This window comes from Aethalodelphis obliquidens, unplaced genomic scaffold, assembly GCF_003676395.1.
Source record: "Aethalodelphis obliquidens isolate GAN/ISIS:26980383/991018 unplaced genomic scaffold, ASM367639v1 scaffold16, whole genome shotgun sequence".
Taxonomy (NCBI): domain Eukaryota; kingdom Metazoa; phylum Chordata; class Mammalia; order Artiodactyla; family Delphinidae; genus Aethalodelphis; species Aethalodelphis obliquidens.
The window spans coordinates 25,657,774-25,681,228 of NW_020837960.1; the positions used below are offsets into that span (position 1 = coordinate 25,657,774).

General features: G+C 34.9%; 1 protein-coding gene across 8 annotated transcripts in view; it reads right to left on the reverse strand.

Annotated features, from left to right (window-relative positions):
- Positions 1 to 23,455, reverse strand: part of BRCA2 (BRCA2 DNA repair associated) — a 60,664-nt gene that overhangs the window by 17,282 nt on the left and 19,927 nt on the right. For 6 of the 8 annotated variants that reach the window (XR_003434806.1, XR_003434805.1, XR_003434803.1 and 3 more), the window contains exons 12-21: positions 21,403 to 21,498; positions 18,461 to 18,530; positions 10,682 to 11,091; positions 10,026 to 10,207; positions 9,095 to 9,282; positions 7,307 to 7,477; positions 6,458 to 6,812; positions 4,579 to 4,734; positions 4,331 to 4,475; positions 2,164 to 2,285 (exon numbers count right to left, since the gene is read on the reverse strand). Coding sequence is in view for 3 of the 8 variants with exons in the window: in XM_027116538.1 (XP_026972339.1) it covers positions 2,164 to 2,285; positions 4,331 to 4,475; positions 4,579 to 4,734; positions 6,458 to 6,812; positions 7,307 to 7,477; positions 9,095 to 9,282; positions 10,026 to 10,207; positions 10,682 to 11,091; positions 18,461 to 18,530; positions 21,403 to 21,498 (1,895 nt within the window). In the remaining 5 variants the exon portion in view is untranslated. Of the gene's footprint in view, positions 1 to 2,163; positions 2,286 to 4,330; positions 4,536 to 4,578; positions 4,735 to 6,457; positions 6,813 to 7,306; positions 7,478 to 9,094; positions 9,283 to 10,025; positions 10,208 to 10,681; positions 11,092 to 18,460; positions 18,531 to 21,402; positions 21,499 to 23,455 lie in introns of those variants that run through there. The other 2 variants (XR_003434804.1, XM_027116541.1) reach the window with 2 other exon arrangements.

The following is a 23,455-nucleotide window of genomic DNA, read 5'->3' on the forward strand; positions in this document are numbered from 1 at the left end:
AGAGCAGCTAAGCCTGTGCACCACAACTACTGAGCCTGTGCTCTAGAGCCCATGAGCCACAACTACTGAGCCTGTATGCCACAACTCCTGAGCCTGTGGGCCACAACTACTGAAGCCCTCAGGCCTAGAGCCCACGCTCCACAATAAGAAGCCCACGCACCGCAAAGAAAACCCAACGCAGCCATAAATGAATGAATGAATGAATAAATAAATATGAAAAATTTACCTAGGGCCAAAACAACCCTTACTTATAAATATACTCTGATAATCATAATCATCAACACTGACATTATAAATGGTTAACATCTGAATGCCTATTATATTTGAGAAATAGATCTATGTGTGGGTAATGTATTAATTCATTTAATCATTACAATAATCCTATGAGGTAGGTACTATTCCTGTTTCCATGTGGTAGATGGTGAAACTGAGGTACAGACAGAATAAATAATTTACAGAGGCATATAGGAAGGGGTTGAGTCAAGGGGACTCATTCTTATCCCCCTATAGTATAATTTAATTAACCCTGGAACAGTAGATACAATTTAAAACAAATATGTACTACAAGCACTTAGCTCTGCCTCTACATTTCTCTCCCAATCATTTAGCAAACTGGTGTTTGAACGTCCTGGGAACCTCACCCAGTATTAACAAAAAAAAAAATCAACCAAAAATAAAATAAATAGAAATCCTGACATATAACCTACTAGACTGCTGCTGACTTACCGATGTTAATACCCTAATCTATACTGAGAAGGGAGATTATAAAATCCCTGTGCCCTACAAAGGTCTTCCTAAATAGGCAGTGTTTAGCTTAAACACGAATTAAAAAAACAATATGTGATTTCAGAAGTCCCACAATACTAAACACTGTCACTGAAAACAAGTCCTCTTAACAGGGTATTTTAGAAATTGATGGCAATTTTTCCCTCTGAGAATGATTCAGTGACTCTCATAGAATCACATAAACTTAGAACCTTAGAGATAAGCTACTCTCAGGCTTTCCCCTGGCAGATGGCAGAGAGGAGGTCCGAGAGAGAAATCACCTGTCCAGCTACACAGGGGCAGAGCCAGGTCTAGAACTTAGTCCTCCAACTCTCATTCTACCCCCTTTCTCCTTATAAGTAAATTTTATAAAAGGAAACCAGAATAACATTTTGTTAAATTTTATGGATGAAATTAAAACTATCTTCATAAGCTTCAACAAACATAAAGAGACAGAGGCAAATAATTTCTCAGGAGAGCATAATAAAGCCTTACAGACTTGTAGCAAGTATACTCACAGGCTTGAAACAGACTCACTTCCCACAGGGAGAATCTGAGTTGTAACATTTGGGAATATAAGGGAATTCTGTTCAGAATAGCACTGCTCACTCTCCGAGCAGAGTATTCTTTATTTTGAGGTCCCATTATTTAAGGAAGTTAAGGTTATATACAACATTTATTGTCATCAAATAAATGAGATTAATCAATAAACTGTTTTCCTAAAACTTCCCCTCCTCCCTATTTTGCAAACTAATCCTAGAATTTGCATTAATTAGATACCCAGGTGTCTAAAAATTTAGGAAGTAGCCTACCTTAATGTATGAAATGATACTCTAATAATAACATTTACATAGAACTTTGTTAACAGTACCCTTTACATACATTATCCAATTTGATCCTAAAACATCTTTTGTGCCCATTTTATAGCTCTTTCATATCCAGTTTGCTTAGCTAATCAATGGTTGAGCCATGATCTAAAGCCTATGCTATTTGTAACACATTTATGTGCTTCTGAAAGTTTTCCACCTAAGTATCCTTAAGGTAGAGGATTATGAAATAAACTCTACGTAGGATCTGAGAAAGAGCTGAGAACATGGAAACTGAGACAGTGCTCTGAAGGTACTTGTTTTATCTTAAAAATAAGCAAGTTTTGCCTGCATTTTAAACCATATTTAATATATAAATTATTTAACTCTCTCATCCTCTATTTGGTACAGAAGTAGAAATGTAGCACCCTGGTTTGGTACATCACTGAGGACCCCATCACTGAGGTACACATCCCTTGGAGAAACACAGCATTTCAACACAGTGCTTCCTGTAGTGGCCAGATGAGTGACTATAGCTTTCCACCTTGAAGGATGAAGATTAGCCTCACTGTAGGCCAGCTTACTCTCTCACCTCAAGGTAACTTGGGTCTGGTGAATCCTTCACAGCTTCATAAAGTTCTGCACCATCTTGCAGAGCACGGACTTGCTGTCTTGTTAGTGCACGTGATGGTATACATCGTTCTGTTATATTTTCTAGGAAAAAAGCAACACTAATTAGCTGAACTATAAATTTAAGAACTCTGAAAACTAGAGAACTCAACAAAAAAAACACCCAAAGAAGGAAGGTTAAAAATAAACCACTTATCTGCTAAAAGTTCTCCAGGAAAATTTGAAACTAGTGTATTCATGGTTTAATAAGTTCTCCTACAAAGAGTTTACTTCATTAGAGCAATTTGTAAATTTCATGATTTACATGAAATTTACATGATTTACATGAAAGTGATTTCATGTAAGTAAATGATTTCATGATTCACTTAATTATGAGCTAGTGATAATTTTAAGCAAATCAAATATTGAGTCCCATTTTCCTGCAAATTTATTTAGAACATGGAGTTAAACAATGAAGAAAATCATGAGATCCACCTCCTAGAGTAACGGAAATAAAAACAAAAATAAACAAATGGGACCTAATGAAACTTAAAAGCTTTTCCAAAGCAAAGGAAACTACAATCAAGACGAAAAGACAACCCTCAGAATGGGAGAAAATATTTGCAAACAAATCAACGGACAAAGGATTAATCTCCAAAATATATAAACAGCTCATGCAGCTCAATATTAAAGAAACAAGCAACCCAATCCAAAAATGGGCAGAAGACCTAAATAGACATTTCTCCAAAGAAGACATACAGATGGCCAAGAAGCACATGAAAAGTTGCTCAACGTCACTAATTATTAGAGAGCTGCAAATCAAAACTACAATGAGGTATCACCTCACACCAGTTAGAATGGGCATCATTAGAAAATCTACAAACAACAAATGCTGGAGAGGGTGTGGAGAAAAGGGAATCCTCTTGCACTGTTGGTGGGAATGTAAACTCATATAGCCACTATGGAGAACAGTATGGAGGTTCCTTAAAAAACTAAAAATAGAACTACCATGCAACTCAGCAATCCCATTACTAGGCATATACCCAGAGAAAACCATAATTCAAAAAGACACATGCACCCCAATGTTCATTGCAGCACTATTTACAATAGCCAGGTCATGGAAGCAACCTAAATGCCCATCGACAGATGAATGGAAAAAGAAGATGTGGCACATATATACAATGGAATATTACTCAGCCATAAAAAGGAATGAAATTGGGTCATTTGTAGAGACGTGGATGGATCTAGAGACTGTCATACAGAGTGAAGCAAGTCAGAAAGAGAAAAACAAATATCGTATATTAACGCATATATGTGGAACCTAGAAAAATGGTACAGATGAACTGGTTTGCAGGGTAGAAATTGAGACACAGATGTAGACAACAAACGTATGGACATCAAGGGGGGAAAGCGACGGGGGGGTGGTGGTGGTGTGATGAATCGGGATATTGGGATTAACATGTATACACTGATGTGTATAAAACTGATGACTAATAAGGACCTGCTGTATAAAAAATAAAATAAAATTTAAAAAAAATAAAGAAAATCATGAAGAAATGCAGAACATAAAATTTTCTGCAATAAAAAAGGTAGATAAAAAAAGTAAAATTTCACATCCTTTAAGCATAAAACACTATAATTTTTATTTTTCAAATTGATGCCACAGGGAAAATAAGCTCTAGTTCCAGGTATAAAAACATAAAGATCAACAACTACAACAGCAAAAATGCAAGTTCTATTATGTAGATAAGGACACAGAGGAAAGAGAATGACAAACAGCTTGGGGAGAATAATTTGATAGTTCTTTCCCTTGTTGCTTTTCTTACTCTAATACCAAAAATTGATGCTACAAATACTTTAGTACTAAAGCTTACGGGCCAGTTTAATTAAGACTTCTGAAAAGTGCTGTAGGTATGTAATGTTTAATTGCCTAAGACAATTTGTGAGGATCTAAAAACTCATTATGTTGAATAAAGATGTGATATTTCGGGGCCAATTCAATGCTTATCTGTTTACCTATGTAATTTTTTTTTTCAAATCAGAAAAAATTCAGAATTAGAAAAAAAAAATCTATTACTCAAAGACAATTCACCCAGTTAGAAGCCTCTAAAACTCTGAAAAAAAGATCTTGTAAATACAACTCATTTTACCTTCGTGCTCTTCAAATTCTGCTTGAATTTTAGTGAACAGGGCTTCCAGTTTCTTTTGTTGGGCTTCTGCATATTTTGTTGCTTCCTTTTCTTCTTCTCTTTCATTGCGAAATATGTATAATCCAGATGATGTCTTCTCCATCCACTGTAATAATGTGTCAAACAGAAATACAGGGTAGGGAGCAATCATTCAAATTAATTGTCTCTAAAGAAAGAAATACAGAGTAAGTTTCAAGAATACATCATACCTGTATAGGGTATGCTCTTTGAATAATTATGTCAACACAACCAACATTTCCTCCATCGCTGAAAAGTGATGACAAGGGAAGAGGAAAAGGTCTAGGATTGGAAAAGAATCCGAGTTTGGCATACCAGCAAGCAGGCCGAGTGCTGTTAGCAGAAATCTGGACAAATTAATAAATTGATTTATAAGTTAAATATATACCTGTATTCAATTCTATTTCAGATTTTATGATAATTTTCCTGCTTTTACGGCTGACACCAAATCACCTCATTGTGAAATTTCAGAATGATGGAGACAATCTTAAAAACGTCTTAGGAACAGATCACATAGTAAAGGACTGGGAATAAGACCAGCACTGAACTTAACAGAAACTATACCAGAAGCAAGAAGGTAATAGAGGAAATGTCTTCAAAATTCTGAAAGAATTATAATATTTCAACCTCAAATTCTATATTCAGCCAATCTTGTAATAAGATAAAAAAACGCTGCATGTTTCCTTTCTCAAGAAGCCTCTGGCGGTTGTGTGCCCTTAAAGCTAGGGAATACATCTAGAAAGGTATGGAATTCAGAGTATAGGGCTTTCTAACTCAGAAAGAGGTGAAAATAATTTCAAGAATAACTGTGCAGCATACATAGAAGATAACCAGTTCAGAACTGAGCAGGAACATGGAGAGATCCAAGGAATCTCCAAGAAAAAGAAATGGAACTGATAAAGGTATTTTAACATAGTGAGACAATTTTTATATGGCTCCTGTGTGGGAATGAGTTGGTAATAAGGATAAAGAAAATTAAGAAAGACAAAAAAGACAAGACAGTTAATAACTCCAGGGAAAGCAGTAAGTTGTAACGAAAGGAAATGTAATCATGGTATACTGTATGCTGAGTTGCAAAAAATATTTTTCATAGTCATTATAACATAAACATTGAATACTGACTTCACTCCTCATCTTTTATAGCAGGAAGCTAACAGTTAATGTCTAAACTGAAGGTGAAAAGAAGACCTAACAGTATAAGCAAAAGAAATAGCCAAAGAGATTGGAAGTGGCTGCCTTTGGGGAGCATGAAGGGAGGTTAGGCAGGGTTGCATCAGTGACTGCTTTTGTGTATGTGGGGCTATATACCTTATTTTACTTGAGTTTTGAAATTATGCACATATATTGATTTGATAAAACAAAAATTGAAAGCCAGTGCAACTTTGGTATTCTAAGCAACATAAAACAAAAGCCTGTTTCAGCTTGACTAAAAGCAACCCAAGTTAATGACAAATTATCTCTTTAACTTAAAAATGATTGATTTATTAAAATGCTTTCCTGAATTACAGTGATCCAGAATACAACAGAAGTAAATTCTTTACAAGGTTACCTCAAAAGTGAATCTGAATGTGCAACATTAGCAGTCATTTCTGATAGCAGTATTACAGACTATTCAACATGACAAAGTCCTGTTATCTAGGTTTAAATCTACATAGAGATGAAAGGTGTACTTTAGTATTCTATATCCAAGAATCACTGAAATCTAATGTTCTAATCATACTGGAACAGAGATTTGGCCAAGTAATCACAGTGGAGGCAGAGCAATACTATGAGAACAACATGAGGGCTACAGGTACCAAAATCAAACATCCGGTGCAAATTTACTCCTGCTCTTTAACTTGCAACTGCATTATTTCAGCTCAGTAAATATCTCTGGCTTTCCAAAAACACAAATATTTAACTATCTGAGAAATATGCCACTTAAACTAATAACAGTATCAGTACATTTTCAAGAAACGAAGCATCGTTAATAGGCATAAGTAAATTTTAAAATTTAAATGTAAACTCTCTCTAGAATTTAACTGAATCAGTGACTGATTTTTACCAAGAGTGTACATTAATTTAATTTACCTTTAACATAAGAGATTCTGGGGCTTCAAGAGGCGTACAGGCATCAGGAGAGCCCACCAGCTCTGCTCCGTGAATTATGATCTTCTGACCCACAGTTAGTCTACTGTTCTTTAAGAGAGCTAAGAGGGGAGGATCCACCTGGGCCTTAATAGCATACCATCCATCTGTAAGTTCGACAACGGCCACTTTTGTGGTATCCATACTATTAATTTTACTGCTAGAAGTTTCAGATATATTTGTGCTTAATGAAATTATTTCAGAAACACAGAGAATAAGTGTTTTTGCAGCTGTGTCATCCCTTTCCATTATCTTTTTTATAGCTGATCTTCTGCTTCTATCAATTTCCATATCATACCTAAAAGGAAAAAAAAGAATTATTTTAGAAATTGTGGGTCTAGAATTTCATTGTAAAAAAAAGTCACCGAATAATTGAGAATAAAAATTAAATACCTTTATTGAATACTGAGACTGAAGAGAATTTAAAATTTGGTAGCTGGTAATATATTAAGTTTTATACTGCTAAAATATGAACTAAATATTAAAACCCCCAAAATGCAAAAATTCTTTACTAGCAATCCCTGAAGAGCCGATCAAATTAGTAATTCATATTCTTCTCATGTGCCAAGAGGTTAAGGAGAGGGTGGGAGAAGAGGGAAGCAGCGGGTGTATGAATGTGTGATTGCTCTTAAGTGGGGGCTGGAGGGTGACAAGAGAACTGCGCTATACAACTGAACAGCAGTGTGGGATGGCAGCTGTCACCAACAACTGGCTCTGATGGGCAAGTCACAGACAGCACAGAAGTCTGACCCATACAATATATGATTACTTAATATAGCGCTTTAAACTTGCCTGTATTTGAGTTGAAGAAGTACCCTTTCTGGGTTTAGGCATCTATTAGCAAATTCTTTAGGAAAGGCAAATTCCATAGCTGCCAGTTTCCATATAATCCATCTATAATGATTATAGACCCAAACTCTAGAAATAAGCTTTGGATCCACACCTGGGGTGTCACACAGAGCTCTGAACAAATAAAAGTAGAAGAAATAATAAAAACCAGGTAAGATGATACTGAATTCAATAACCCCGACTATTCTTTGCACAAAAACTAAATTGTACAAGATCATTCAATAAGTTGTTATGAGTTAACGTAATAAGTATTATAATTTTAGAAAATGACATGTATCAAAATATGCTAATAAAAATTTCACTTAACATGTTAGTCAATACAATTATTTCAACTGGAAAATGAGATCCTTACTGTAAAATAATTATATTTTAGATTATATATTTCTTATCAAAGAGATTGTTTTTAGAAATCACCTAAGAACTTCCTTCTCTAGTCCTGGTTCTCTTCTTGATATCTGCTCAAATCTACAACTCCTCCTCCTTTCCCATTCTCACTCTCAGCACTACATAAACAGAAGTAATTAAGAGAGAACTTCCATAAACTTCCACCCTCCTATCTACCAACCACTAGCATCAGTACCCTTACACATTGCCTTCTTACTCTATTTAAAAAATTGTATACCTCTCCTCACCTAACTCTCTCTTACCCCCTTTTTCCAGCTTTATCTTCAAAGTATTTATCACTTTTTAATATATTATACCATTTACTTATTCCCTTTTAAAATTTTCTTTCCCTGTCCCAAACTAGAATATATGATTTATTAGGGCAGAGATTTTTTTGTTTTGCTATCCCTAGTACCCAAGATAGTATCGGACACATAGTAGGTTCTCAATAAATATTTGTTGAATGATCAAAAACACAGCTTGAGCCTCAACAATGCAGTTTGAACCATGCCCACCTGATTACAGAGTAATCACTCAACCTCTACACTATGCAGTCTACCTAATACAATTAAGTGATACAGCTGTTACTTTTCCAACTAGAATCAACAGCTGATATTTGTTATGTGGGACAAGTACCAAGATGTAAATAACATTCGTGTTTTAAAATACTCCAAAAACATAACAAAAATTTAAGAAAAAAATATTTTAACACTTTTCTTAAAACTATAAACTTAAAAAGATATACTGAGATCTCAAAAATAAGGGCACAGGAGAAAGGTTTCCTATCTCTTGTCATTGGCATGAGGTAATACCTCCCTGATAGCAAACATTTAAAATTATGTTTGTATAAACACTAGAATCCTAAGAGGATATATAGTTCCTAAACTGTTGATTTTTTAGGGCACTGGAGTTTTCTAGTCACTTGGTATTACTGATATTTAAGTATTTCTGTTTAACTTTATTTTTTATATTTTATATTTACTGAAATACACAATGAAAGAGAATATCCACACAAGTATACACATGTGTGTGGGTTTACAATAAGGCCAACTCACACTTAACCTTTCTTATCAGTTTTTATTTTATAAAAGCTATAATGTCCTAATTTAAGAAAAACCAATTCACTAAATCCTAAGACAAACCAAAATTCACTTTTCAAAAGATTTCAACAGAATATCAAGTGAACCACATGTACTTAAAATGATTCAATGTATAAACTTCTGATTTCTAGCCAAATTTTTAAGTTCAGGAGAGATAAGGAAAGGTAAAAAGGGACTTGTGAGGAAGAGAGAGATGATGGAACATACAAAAGTTAGTTAATACAAAATTTCTTTTTGCAGAGAGTACCTATAAAATTCTTCTTTTCCAGCCATTCCATCATTGGAGGGTATGAGCCATCCACCATCAGCCAACTGTATTCCCTTTCCAGCCCATAAACTTTCCTTACCAAAATAATCCTGAATGTGAAACTGAAAAGACTCTGCATTTTTGCTGTTAATTTTTACACAATGTTTAGAAACACCGTACCTATATAGCTGCACAAAATAAATGATAGAAAAATTTGATAATGAGTAAGAAACATCAAACAAAAGAATGTTTCACAGAAAAAAAAATTATAACACACCCAAACTGAATCTACCCAAAGTTTTTCATTTAAATATGAAAATATTCACTATAAAAATATGTAACTTACTTACTGGAAGTCAAAAAATTTTTACATAATATAAATGACCTATACATTCAAGAGTCTGCTGCACCTTTCCCATTCCCCTTACATGCCTCCTGCTACATCTGCCATAGGAAGTCGTTGTGGGGATAAAAAAGTAATTTAATGTTTAAGAAAACCTCTTAAGTTAAAAAACTCAGAAGAGGCCCAGACTCTCACCTCTCCATTGCTCCAAATTCCAACTAGATAGTACTGGCTTAATAAGAATCCTTTTAAAAATGTAAATGGCTCTTAGCAGGTTCAGGGTTATGAGTCATTCACACTTTAAATTCAATGAGACTACTTTAACACCCAGCTGAGAGCACTTATAGTAATAAAATGAATACATTTTGAAGGCGAAAGAGAAATTGTAATTTTGAAGCACTGATCACTTTAGGATAAGACAGCAGAGGAGGAGGTTGCCACTGCAGGCTGATTAGGAAGCAAGATGATTTTACTCATCCATTTCTGCATCAATTTGTTTTCTTTAAACAATTTGAAGATGCCAGTTAATGAAATAAAGTTACACATTGCTATAAAAGCTATTAATTAGCATTATAGACAAAAGCATACCTGTTTATGAGAACATGCAGTGGGGACTCGGCTTTCTACTGCTACTTTCAGAGAGATTCTAGGCATAGTGGATGTTTTTGCAAGATACAGACTGCCTGGCTGTGGAAAAATACGTTGCCTTTGTTTCTTTTTAATTCGCATATCCTGTATATCTCTGGCAGTCTGAAGATTTGTAATTAAATCTATTAAAGAATAAATAATTAACAAAAAGTAAAATTGAATATAAAATTTAAAAGCACAACCCTTGTTTTATAAAATGATATATATCAATTTGCTCTAACTTTAAATCTTAAGGGATGAAAAAAAGTTTCTACTTGATAAATGTTTCTAAAAGAACAGAAATAGATTATTTTTATTTCAAATTTGGAAGAAAATTAGTAGCCTGATAAAAATCATAATCCAATAATAGCTGTCCTAGACTGCATGTCTAATAGCTTTTTTTTTTTAAGAAGAATGTCTACAGTTAGCTACCTTTGAAAGAAAACATTAGAGTAATTTAAACTTAATCTTTGGACAGAAATATCTAAAGCAATACAAAAGGTTTTGAAATTAGTAATCATCATAAAAGGGGCAAAAATCCTCAAGGTGTTATTTAACATAAGAAATATATATATCTGAAAGGCAAAAATACATCAACACAAATTTTCACACAATACCTAAAGGTTCTTCTTCACCCTTTGTGAAAAGCATAGCTGTTGTTTGATGAATTTCACTGTCATTAACATTATTTTCACGATCACCAGAGCCATGTTCATCTATGTTTTTTTGTTTTTGTTTGTTTTCCTCGAAATTAGTATTCCTGTTAACACACTGTTCATCTCTATGAACATGCGATTTAGTTTTAAAAGGTGGGACAAAGACTTTCATTGGTTTGCCTGTAGTTGTCGAGTGTCTCCTTTTTTCATTTCTTGGGGCAGGAACCTTACAAAGTGGCTGCCCTGAAACTGATAAACTGCTTGAAGACTTTTCCAAGGTTGGGTGTTCAGAAAAATGAGATTTAGATAGAAATTCTTGACCAGATGCAGTGAAATTTGGATTCTGCATTTCTCGCCTTTCCGTACTTGTGCTACAATGGGGAGAAAATATTTAAGCTTGATTATTTACCAGTAAATGTACATATATATATATATATATATAAATGTTTTGGAATATGTATTTTTTTTTCGTAGACCCTCAATTGCTACATGGCAATCCTATTCTGGTAACCGTTCTGCATTTCATCATGGTTGCCCTCCAAAACAATACCACACTCTCCAAGTCTGTAACTATCTCTCACACACTGACTCCCAGGCTTTGACTTTACCACCTACAAACATGAGAGAAGAGAATGTGTCAAACCTGGATTCCCCCATCTGTCTCTTCCAGGTCTATCACAGCTCCTCACTTACCTCCTTCGCCAGACATCTGTCTACCCGTCCTCTTCTCATGGTAACCTCTTCACCTGTATTCTTGACCCCATCTAGTATCCCAGTCTCCTCGGGAGCCCCACTCTTGCAATGATATTCCATCTCCTTCCTTTCTCTATCATCTGTTACACCTTTTTCATTCAGAAAGCCTTGCCCACTCTTGACTTTTTTCTCAACCTTATCTCCCTTTCAAGCGGATACTGTTACGTACCCCTCATGGCCAACCTTCCTCCGTAGGTAATCTAAACTAGCTATTTTCACTTCCTCACTTTCCACTCTCTGAACTCTCATTTTCCCCACTATTCTACAGAAACTTTTCTCAATAAAGTTGCTAATGACCTCCCAATACCAAAATTAAAAAAAGCTTCATGTGTAAACTCATTCTGCTTGACCTCTAACAGTTTTCACAACTTGTTCCTTTTTAAAATTCTCACCGCGAATATTTACACCACGATTGTCCCTCTTTTTCTTTCTTTCCTTTTCTTTTTTAACTGTTTTTTTCTTCTTTCTCTTAAAAATCTTCCTGCCTCCAAAGTTGGATTTCTTCCCTAGACACTTCCCCTGGGTGATATGAGTCATTTACATTGCTTAAATTACCATCTAACAATAAAAATATCAATCTGTATCTTTATGCCCGACACTCCCCAGGTGTTATTCCTATACTTTGAACTGCATCTAGTACCAGACATCCCTATCTTGATGTTCCACACTCATCTCAAACTAAGCATGTCCCAAACTAAACTTACCACCTTCCCTAGCGTACATGTTCTTCCTCGATATTTTGTTGAAAACCCCATACTTCCTTTTACCCAACCCTAAGCCCATGGAACTTGAAGTTACCCTACAACTTATTTAGTTATCCATTCATCTATCCAGCAAGTATTTAATGTGTTCCTACTACTTTCCAGGCAGTGTTCTGGCTGGGGGATATAGTGACAAATAAAACAAATTAATAGAGTCTACATTCTAGTGGGGGAAAACAGACAAACAAGTAAATATGTCAATTGGTATTATATATGCTATGGAGAAAATTAAAGCATGGTAAGGGGGACAGGAAGTGTGTCCAGCAGAAATAAATAAACGATATTTTATATAGGCTGGTAAGGAAAACATTATTGACAAGGTGACATTTATACAGAGACCTAAAGGAAATGAGAGGGAAAGCCATGAAGAGATTTGGGAGAAGACTGCTACAGGCAGAGTAGACATCACGTACTGGGCTAGACACAAGTGTGCCTGGAGCAGAGTAGGCAAGGGGAAAGTTAGCAGGTGAGACTGGAAAGGTAGCAAAAAGGCCAGATCACAAAGAACCTGCGTACCATGGTAAGGACTTCTGGCTTGTACTATGAGATGGGAAGTCATGGAACAGTTTTTGAGTCCAGAAATGACATAATCTGCCTTATACTTAAAAGGATCCCTCTGGCTTCTTTGCTGGAAATTCACTGTGTATAGGGAGGTGGGGGGAGGCAAAGTAGGAAGCAGGAAGACCAGTTCTGTTGAAATAATGTAGACAGTTTTATGGTGACTTGAACCAGGTGTTAAGGGTGGAAATGGTGAGAAGTGATTGGATTTGGCATATATTTTGAAAGCAGAGTTGTTAGACTTTTACATTTATAGGAAAACAAGTAAGGGGAAAGAATATCAGCTTTGGAGATGTTACATTTAAGATATCTGTAAGTCACCCAAATAAAAATGTCAAGTAGGTAGCTGAATGAATAAATATGTTGTTCAGGGAAGAAAGCTGGGCTAAAGATATTAATTTTGGAGCTGTCACCAAATAGATGGTATACAGAGTCATGAGTGGATGAGATACTAGGGAGGAAGGGCAGGAAGAGAAGCCATCTGGAGCTGAACCATGCGGGTATTTAACCTTTAGCAGTTAGGGGAAGAATTAGCAAAGGAGAGTAAGAAAGAACAGCCAGTGGGATAGGAGGAGACGTAAGACAGATGTCCCAGAAGCCAGAGTAAAGAAAATGGTAACTGGTAATCTTGATGAGGGGTAGTGGGTAGTGATGAAAGACTGGGATGGGCTCAGGAGAGAAAGGGAAGAGATGAAGTAGAGAAAGTGAGTTGAGACAATTCTCATAAGATGTGCTTTAAGTGGGGCATAGAAATGGACTGGTGGGATAAGAGGAGTCAAGAAAGGCTTTTCTTTTCAAGATGGGAGATTTATAGCAACTACCTACACTGATGGGACTAATCCAGTAAGGTGGAAAAATGATCAATGCAGGAGAGAGAGGGGACAATGGCTGGACTGGTTTTCTTGAATAGAACTAGATGAGATCAAGTGCACAGGAATGAATAAACCTGTGTACTCCAAAACTTACTTTCACTGATTTTTCACTCCAATGTTTTTAAATATGAAAAATATTGTGAAAATGAGGAGTTTGCTTTGCAAGTTATGATCAAGACCTCTATTTGAATCCACATGGAGATATTTTGCCACTCTCAGTTAATGACTCTCTTGCCAAATCTTGAATCTGTCTTCCACTCACTCTCTGCTCTCTACCACATGTACTAACTAAACTAAGGCCTTTAGTTCCTTACTAATCTCCTTGCAACCTTTTCTCTCTGGTCTGTTTCTAAAACACGAATCTGGTTACGTCACGTCTCTTCTTAAACTTCCAAAGACAAAGTATCGCCTATCCAGGTTTCGACTTGTCAGAAATGACATACAGGAGGCTTCCTTCTTGGTCCTACTCTCTCCATTTCTTTGTGTTTCCTCGTCCTCAGCCCACCCCCAGCCTGACAAATCCCATGATGAAAATCACACAACTTCTTACTGTTTCCAGATTTGGAATGCCCTCTTTAACCAGCATTCTTTACATTCCATCTAAAGTACTTTTCCTATTAAACTTTTGTCACATAATTAAGCTGCCAATTTTTCTGTGCTCTCACATCACTTTATTATATTCATTTTAGTATTTATAGCACAATAATTCTTTTCATGCCTGGCTCCAAGACAAGCAATCTGACTTGGACTTACATATCTTTTCATCTATCAACACAGTATAAATTAGATACTTCGAAAAGGTGCTTAATACCTGTTTGTTAAATGCATAAAACTATTTTCCCATCATATGAGTAAATTAAGGTAATATGTAGATAAGTAAGCATTTACTTTATTTTTAATATTACAACCTACTTTTGAAAATGAAAATTTAAAAAATCACCTGGATTTCTACATTCAAAACATGTATATTAGTAGCCTGCTGAAAAATATATTCCAGAATACAGGTCGATGACTTTTTCAACAATGTCACAAGTAGTTATTTTTGAAAAGATAACATTAATGCAATTTAAACCATATGTTTGGGCTTAAAAATTTACCATTAGAAAAGATTTTACAACTGCTGTCTACAATTTGAGATGCTTCTGTGATATTCACATCCATTATCTATAAGTGACACCTCAGTAACTGCTTCTTCTGGGCTTTTTTCTATTGAAGAGCCACCATGGAGAATGGAGATTTAGCTCCCACAAGACCACTTCCACTTTACCAAACACTCTTTCTCTCTCTCCTTTCCTCATCTTCCCAAGTTACATATTCGATTCTGTCAATATTTTACATTTATATTATGACTAAATACTTTTTACAGCTGAGTGTGTTATATTAGTAAAAAGTATATGTGGTATTAATATGTAGTACATTCTCATTGTAATTCCTATCTTTACAACTTTTGCTTTCCATTGGGTTATTATTTTTTTAAAACTCTGCTGCTTTTCTATGTACCTATCATTCATTCACACCCAAACTCTCAGCTTTATACATATAATTCTCTTTTCATTCTGCTCCTTGAATAGTGTTTCTTCTAAGTTATTTTCATTAGTTTGATTTTTGGTTATTTCATTTTTGATTTTTGTGATGTTCGGTAATCTTTGGTTGTCTGTTCCTATTTAAGCATCGGGGATCACAGAGCTGTTTGGAAGCCTTGGTACACCGTTACTGATTGTAAGCAACACTGTAGATTAACTGGAAGCTTCTAATAGTGAAAACTTAGCTACCAGCATTCTGGAAGCTGAGTGGGGGAAGAAGACCTGGGGAGGAGAGCCCCCCAACATTCAGTGTGCACACATTAACCTGATCCCCTTGCCTTCAGTATATTACTCCTGCCTTCCACTGTGCCTAGTGTGTTCAATAAAGAAACCCTGTATTGTACCCTCCCTGGACAGTTAACCTCTAGTCTTTTGTTAGACTGCATAAGAGGTAGTGCCCAACTTCATGGAGTGAAGGAGGGGATTTGACGGCATCTTAAATAGATTCTCAACCTATATACCCTTATTTTGGCTCCTTCTCCACCACCCAATTATTTTTTCTTTCTTTTTTTTCTTAATTTATTTATTTTTGGCTGTGTTGGGTCTTTGCTGCTGTGTGCGGGCTTTCTCTAGTTGCAGTGAGCAGGGGCTACTCTTCATTGCGGTGCACAGGCTTCTCATTGTAGTGACTTCTATTGTTGCGGAGCATGGGCTCTAGGAGCGCAGGCTTCAGTAGTTGTAGCTTGCGGGCTCTAGAGCGCAAGCTCGGTAGTTGTGGCGCATGGGCATAGCTGTTCCACGCCATGTAGGATCTTCCCAGACCAGGGCTCAAACCCATGTCCCCTGCACTGGCAGGCAGATTCTTAACCACTGTGCCACAAGGGAAGTCCCTCACCACCCAATTCTGAAGATTCACCAGTTCCTGAGCTTCTGAGGCTTCTTTAGTGTAAAATGATTGGTTCTCTCCTCTCCCCACTACCACTTTCAAATCAGTTTTCTCCTGTATGTATGCTTTGAACAATGTAGTCACTGTGGTCTCTCCTCTCCCATTCTCCCTGTCTTTGGGGAGGGGACGTGTGTGTGTGTGTATGTGTGTATGTATGAATTCCTTCATGGTTGTTTTGGTAAAAATTTGAGAGGCAATTAAAGTAGGTGAGTATGCTCAATTCACCATCTTTACCAAGAAGTTTCTTAATACATTAAAATACTTCAGGTTCTGCTTTAATCTTTTTCTGGTAGGCAAACTCTCCCAGGGCTTTATTCTACCAAAATGGTCTGGGTACCTGTCTAGGTTTAGCCACACAGCTCTAATTCTGGGATCTCCCCCTTCTGTATAATCCTGATGATTCCCTTTACTTTCTCCTATGTTGAATTCCTGTTCCTTAAATCCTATATCTTCCTCCTTCTGATTTATGGACTTTAGTTAGCTCCCTGAGAAAAGTGTGTGGGAGACAAACCTTTTGATACTTTACATCTGAAAAATGTTTATCCTCACACTTATTTGATATTTTGGTCAGTGGTAGAATTCTAGGTTGAAAATCATTTTCTTTCAGAATTTTAAAGGCATTGCTCTGTAATCTATAACCTTCTAGCTTCCACTGTTAATGATGAGAGGACTCATACCATTATGACTCTGGAAACTTCATTTGAAACCTGATTTTCTAAAATTTCACAAGGATATACTTTAGTACAGGTCATTTTTATTCATGTGCTTACTCAGAGGGTCCTTTTAATCAAGGAAACTCATGTCCTTCAGTACTGATAAAATATCTTAAATTATTTCTTTGAAAACTTGTATTTCTCCTCTGTTACTTCTTTCTCAAAGTCCAAATCTTCAGATGTTAGAGCCACAGGACTGACTTAAAATTATCTTTCATTCTTTTTTCATCTCCTCTTCTTTTTTGCACTATATTCTGGGAGTTTTCATAACTTTTATCTTCTATTTCTTCTACTGAGTTAATTTATTTGTGCCATCATATTTTTAATTTCCAAGAGCTCTTCTTATAGCAACTTGTTCTTATTTTACAGATACAATATGTTCTCTTTCCTGAAAATATTAGTACTTTTTTTGAAGTTTTCTTCTTGTTGCATGGTCTATTTCCTCTAAGTTCCTTTTCTGTCCTTTGGTTTTTGTACTTTGGATACTATCTTTCCCAGAGGCTTTCTTCCAATGACTAGTGATCCTTGATTATCTATTCTCATTTAAGTGTGAAGCACTGAAGAGCTGACTGGAAGCTGTGTGCTGGTGGGCTTGTCAGTTGTTGGCTTCACTGTCTGGTGATCTGGTATGCGGTTTAACTTAAGTAACCACAACTGTCAGTATTTTTAGTCTTTTCTATTCCTGTTACCCACAGAAACAATCGTCTAGTCTTCCGCCTAAAGGCCTGGCTGCCAGCATTTGGGAGCCAAGTGTGGGAAGGAGGCTAGGGAGTCTCACTACTCGACATCCAGATTTTTACTTTATCTCTCTTTTCAGAATCTTCCCCCAACCCCATCCCCAATTCAGAATCCCTCCAATTCATCTTCTCCAGAGAATGACCTTCTGGTCTTTTGACAGAAGAGGGATAATTGCCTGCCTGCAGTGGGGGAGGGGATATAGATGTCTCTTAAACAGATTTTCAACTAATCTTCCTATTTTCTACCTCACCTTCAGAATTACATGTTGCTGCCAATTTGAGTCTTTCTCAGGTTCTTTAGGGGAAACTGAATAGCTTCTCTGCTTGCTCTAATGTTAGGTTTTAGTTTTCTATGTCTTTCTAAATCATTTATGATTTTTAGCTTCTAAAATTTTGTTGTTTCTTCTGAAACAACACTGTACTTACAGATTTATACATTAAAAAAAATTCTCTTAGTAACTAATAGGGTTTTGAGAGGGAGGAGAGATAAAAGCATATTTTCAACATATGCCATCTTTAATTTTTCTTTCACTTCCACCAATATAATTGAGATATAATATAGGCCATCTTTATTAATTGGTTTTGAGTAATTTCTTTAATCTCTCTCAACCTCAGTACCTTATCCACAAAATTGCAATAAAATCTGTTTTTCTACTTTACAAAGTTATTAAAAATGACATAATAATATGCACAGCACTATAAAGTACTACCAAAGTACAGAATTATTTAATCCTGATGCAGGCTTTCAAAAAGGGGAAGTGTTAATGTCTGTACTGTATGTTAGAGCCAGCATTTGTAGAAATATTTATTTAAAAACCCCACATTTTTCCTATACTATATTAGTAGAATTAAAAAAAAAAAATTAAACATGTCTTACCAAGAGGGTCCACAGGTAACTGGCTCTAAAGAAATGTGATGCATAAACAATCTTCTATCTTTCATTGTGCCTAGAAAAATATTATTTTACATTATGTATTAATGAAATGTCTTTTACATTATGTATTAATGAAAATCTAATGGGAGATTTTATTTCCTATGTTCATTACACATTATTGTAAATATTTACACAAAAATGTGAGAAAATTATACATTTAAAATTTTTCAATGCATATAATGAATGCTTAGTTAATAACCATCAAAAATTTGATTCACAAATTGATAATGATGAATACCAAATAACTCACAGTGCAAACATATATAAGAAATCAGTATAAATTTAGTCAGCTGATGTTAATCATAACTCAAATGTGTTAGTGAATTGCCAATGCAAATATAATATTTAAAAGTTTTATGAAGGTTGACAAGCTAAACTGAAGATATTATTCATTCTCAGCAGGTAACTTGTACTTCTTAAATCTTCAAAACTAGTCCATTAGTAGGGACGGGATTGGTTGAATAAACCAGAATACACTGATACAGCGACATGGTCAAGTACTAAACAACCACAAGAAAGAACGAGGAAGATCTCTTGATACTCATTAAGGCATGATCTCCAGATAAATTCTAAAGTAAACAACAAACAAAGAAGGTACAAAACCATATGCATACTGATACCTTCTGAGTAAGAAAGAAACGTAATGAGAACATATATACACATATTTACTTATTTTCACAAAAAGAAACCCTAAAAGGACAGACCAAAAACCATTTAAAATAGTTATCAAGGTAGTGAGGAAGGTGGTGAACAGTGTAGAGGAGATGGCGATGGAAATCAGGCTTCTCCAAGTAAACCTTTTTGTAGTTTTGATGAATGAACTATGTAAACATTCTATATATTCAAATATAAAATTAAAAAAGAAAAAGCAAACCCTAAAATTGAAAACTAACGAATCTAACCTAATTATTAAATTGTTAACCGCAAACAAAATAATTATTTTGAGTGGCATTTGAACACAGAACTTTGACTACACATTCTTAATGATATATATTCTTAGGACAAAAACTGCAAAGAATTCTTAAATTTCCCTTAGTAGTTTTATTATTGGTATTTATTAACACTGGTATTGTAAACTTGAAGCTATTATACATATACTGTAAGACAGTGATTCTCAAAGTGATCCATGGAACCCTGGGTGGGAGGAACCCACAACCCTTAAAGGGGATCCAAGCTGTCAATCTATCGTAATAATAATCATATAATAATAAGAAGAAGAAGGAGAAGAAGAAGTTGAAAAAGGAAAAGAAGGAGGAGGAGAAGAAGTTATATATATCTTTCTCACTGTGTTGACATTAGCACTGCTGGTATGTCCTGCTGCATACTTTAGTGCAATAATTGTCTTGAGGAAATGCACTGTATGTGAACTGCACTAATCATTTTTGTCCCAAAGAATTCCATTTTTACTTGAAAGAATAACCAACAAATCACAATCTTTCAGACTTGGGTATGCAGCAGATATTTCTTCAAAAATGAATGAAATGAGCTTATCACTACAAAAAAACAAGTGAGAGTATTTGCTGCCAAACAAACTGAATTGTAAAATTCAAGCTTTTAAACAAAATGACAATTTTGGAATGCTTGTATCTGGCTGTTAGCTTGACAATTTCCCAATACTAAATTTTCAGATTAGATCAGTGGTGACATTAACAAAAGTAATTGTTTAAGATTGTATAATAAAATGTGTCAACGTTTGGAAGAGCTGCATAACTCTGAATATTTTCAAACTGACCAATGCACAATATTTACTATTTATAAATATTAAAATTTCTCAGTTTTAATGTTGAATATGGTAAATATAAATAGATATAATCCACACAACCAAATGCTCTTTGGGATCCTCAATCATTTTTAAGAATATAAAGAGATCTTGAGATCAAAAAGTTTGAGAACCATGGCTGGAAGATAAAGCAAATAAGTAAATATGTTAAGGTTATTAGAAACCAAGAATGCAGCATTAATAAAAAATACACCAGCAGCTATGAGCATAGTTAGCATTCAAATTTTGTTTTTTAAAAAATATTAACCACTGGAAGGATCTTTGTAGATTTTAAGGATTCTAGAACTGGGGCAGGGAATTACAATGACTCCCTAAGAAATCTTTTTGTGAAAATAAAAAGCAAGAAAGTGTTCAAAGGTTAATTAAAGCATATTAAAAAAAAAAACTCTTAGGAAATACTTGAAGAGGTTTCCACTTTCAAATTTGAAATGATTTGAGCATCAAAAAATGTTTTCTTTTGTAAAGAAATACATTACTTATAATGTGTTCTTTTAAACTTTATATATACATTATAAATAAAAATCTAAGAAATCAGTTTTACTCAACTAAGAAAAAAATTCCTCTACTACCATTAGTAGTGATTACTACACCAACTACTCTTTACTCTGAAAATTGGTAAGTAAAGGGAAAGAATTCAATATTTACCCTGCCTTTTTAGGAGGAACTATAGAGTTCATCCCCAGTTGTTAAGGGAAAGCTCTTCCTTGCTGAAGAATCCCATCTAATAAATGTATAAGAAATAACATAATTTGAAAGTCACTGTTTTTCAATTAAATAACTGATTCATGTAAATATTATGAAATCAACTAGATTCTAGAACCTGAGCTTAAAGTATTTTACTAAGTTCTTACTAAATTCTTACAGCTTTTTATTTTAAAAGTCATTATTTTGTTATCATTTCACATTTCTCAATTATGGAGAACCTCCACATTATACTAGGTATTATGAAGGAAAAGCTCACATAACAAAACAAGGCAAGATGTAAGCTTTAACAAACCACACTGTAAAGGCGTGCCCAATTACCTACATACCCAAAGAAAAATAACTTAAAGAATACTAAGTATAGTAACTATAAAAAAAGATATGGATAAAAAGCAAATTTTACCATCTGGAGTGCTTTTTGAAGCCTTTAAGTATTTTCCTTGATTTTCTATTATCCTGTCAAATTCATTCAACAAGTTTCTTTTGATTGGGGGTTCTCCTAAAAGGAAATTTCCACACATGTTTTTAAAACAAATAATATCAAATTTTTTTAAAAAAAGCCTATAGTCCATTTTTCTAAAACTAAAATACTGACTCTTACAATATGCTAACTAGTGAAAATTCTATTTTGAAAGAGAAAATTAATTTTTCAACATCAATTTAATTTCTATTATTTTTTGACCATTTAAAATACCACTATTTAATAGGGTCCAGGGATAAACAGGTGTTACCAGATATCACACATAAGCTATTTTTTAATAAGCTGCCACTTAGTAACCCTAGGTTTACTGGCAATAAGGACAAACAAAATTTCTTCAAGTAAACTTTTTTTTTTTTTTGCATTACACTCAAGAAGGAATTTATGATATAGGTCCTTGAATTAGAGTCAGTGAGTAGGAAAAAAGATTTTAAATTACCAAAATTACATCCAAGTATTACCAAAAGTAATATGTGCTTCTTATTTATTTATTTATTTATTTTTTGCGATACACGGGCCTCTCACTGTTGTGGCCTCTCCCATTGCGGAGCACAGGCTCCAGACGCCCAGGCTCAGCGGCCATGGCTCACAGGCCCAGCCGCTCTGCGGCATGTGGGATCCTCCCGGACCGGGGCACGAACCTGTGTCCCTTGCATCAGCAAGTGGACTCTCAACCACTGTGCCACCAGGGAAGCCAATATGTACTTCTTATTTAAAAACTCTACAAAGGCTGAGAGTAAACTTAAACCATAATTTGTTATGCATTTCCATGTCATCCTGAGATAATGTGTTAACAGATACTTTGCTCTTTGATGCTTTTTTAAAAGTATAAATCAAGTTTTATTGGAAACCTGAATTGCATACAGAGTCAAGGTGGAGATAAACCACAAAGCCACAGGCTATTAGGAATTGACGTTTTATTAAAGAAAGCAAACTTGAAGGATTTAATAAATAAAAATGTCCATGCAAGTCTTTATCAAGTGTTAGATTATAAAGTGACTTAATTGCTTGACACGAACCTGTACTATTCAAGTAACCAGAAGCTGATTAAACTATATATATTGATATCTAACAGAAGTGAGGGAAATGAAACAGTGATGTTGTTGAGAACATTTAGTAGAAGTCTGAGTTGTTTTTATTCCTAAGCATAAGGCCAACCCACTTTAGTACACACATGAACAAAACGGGGTCCTATAAATAAAGCCATTATTTTCCATGAAAGAATTATGAATATCGTTAAGCATCTGCACCTCATAATTTTGCACTAGAGAACAGCAACAGTTTAAGGTAAGTATTATAAACTTACTACTTTGCCCATAACATAAACTTGGTAAAGAATGTGACCTGGATAAGACTTGATTAAGCAAGTCTGTATCCACCAGGATGACTTAAGGGCAAAATGCACCACGTGGAAGAATGAACTCACTGGCTTCAGTGTCTTTCTCCGTAATGTGAAGGGACTGGACAAGAAAAGTTGTGGTAACTCAACTACTCTACCAGTCTAAACAGTAGCTAGGTATTTAAGATCATCCACTTAAAAGTTGGAGAGTTAGTTTTTATTTACTTTAATTGTAACTAATCAACAGATTCAATTATTTAAGATTACTCCTAGACAGAGATACTAACAGAAAAAAAAAAAATCAAACATCCAATTAACCTAATAATTGAACTAAGTTGTTATACTACATTTAAAAGAGAAATTAGAACATACTCCAAATGGCATTAAGACCAGAATACTATTTGCTAATGGTAACTGATTTTAGAACACTTCCTGGATGAAAAAAAAAAAAAAAAAAGCTAAGCAACACCTATAATTAGAAACTAACTTTTAAAGTTCTTAAGACCCAGAGTCTGAACCTCTGCGCTCTCTCTCCCTCTCTATGTATATGTATGTAAACAGGACTCAGCCAATGACTTCTTGGTACACAGACTCAGTGATATCACGAGTGAAATCGCATTCTCCCAAACTACACATAAA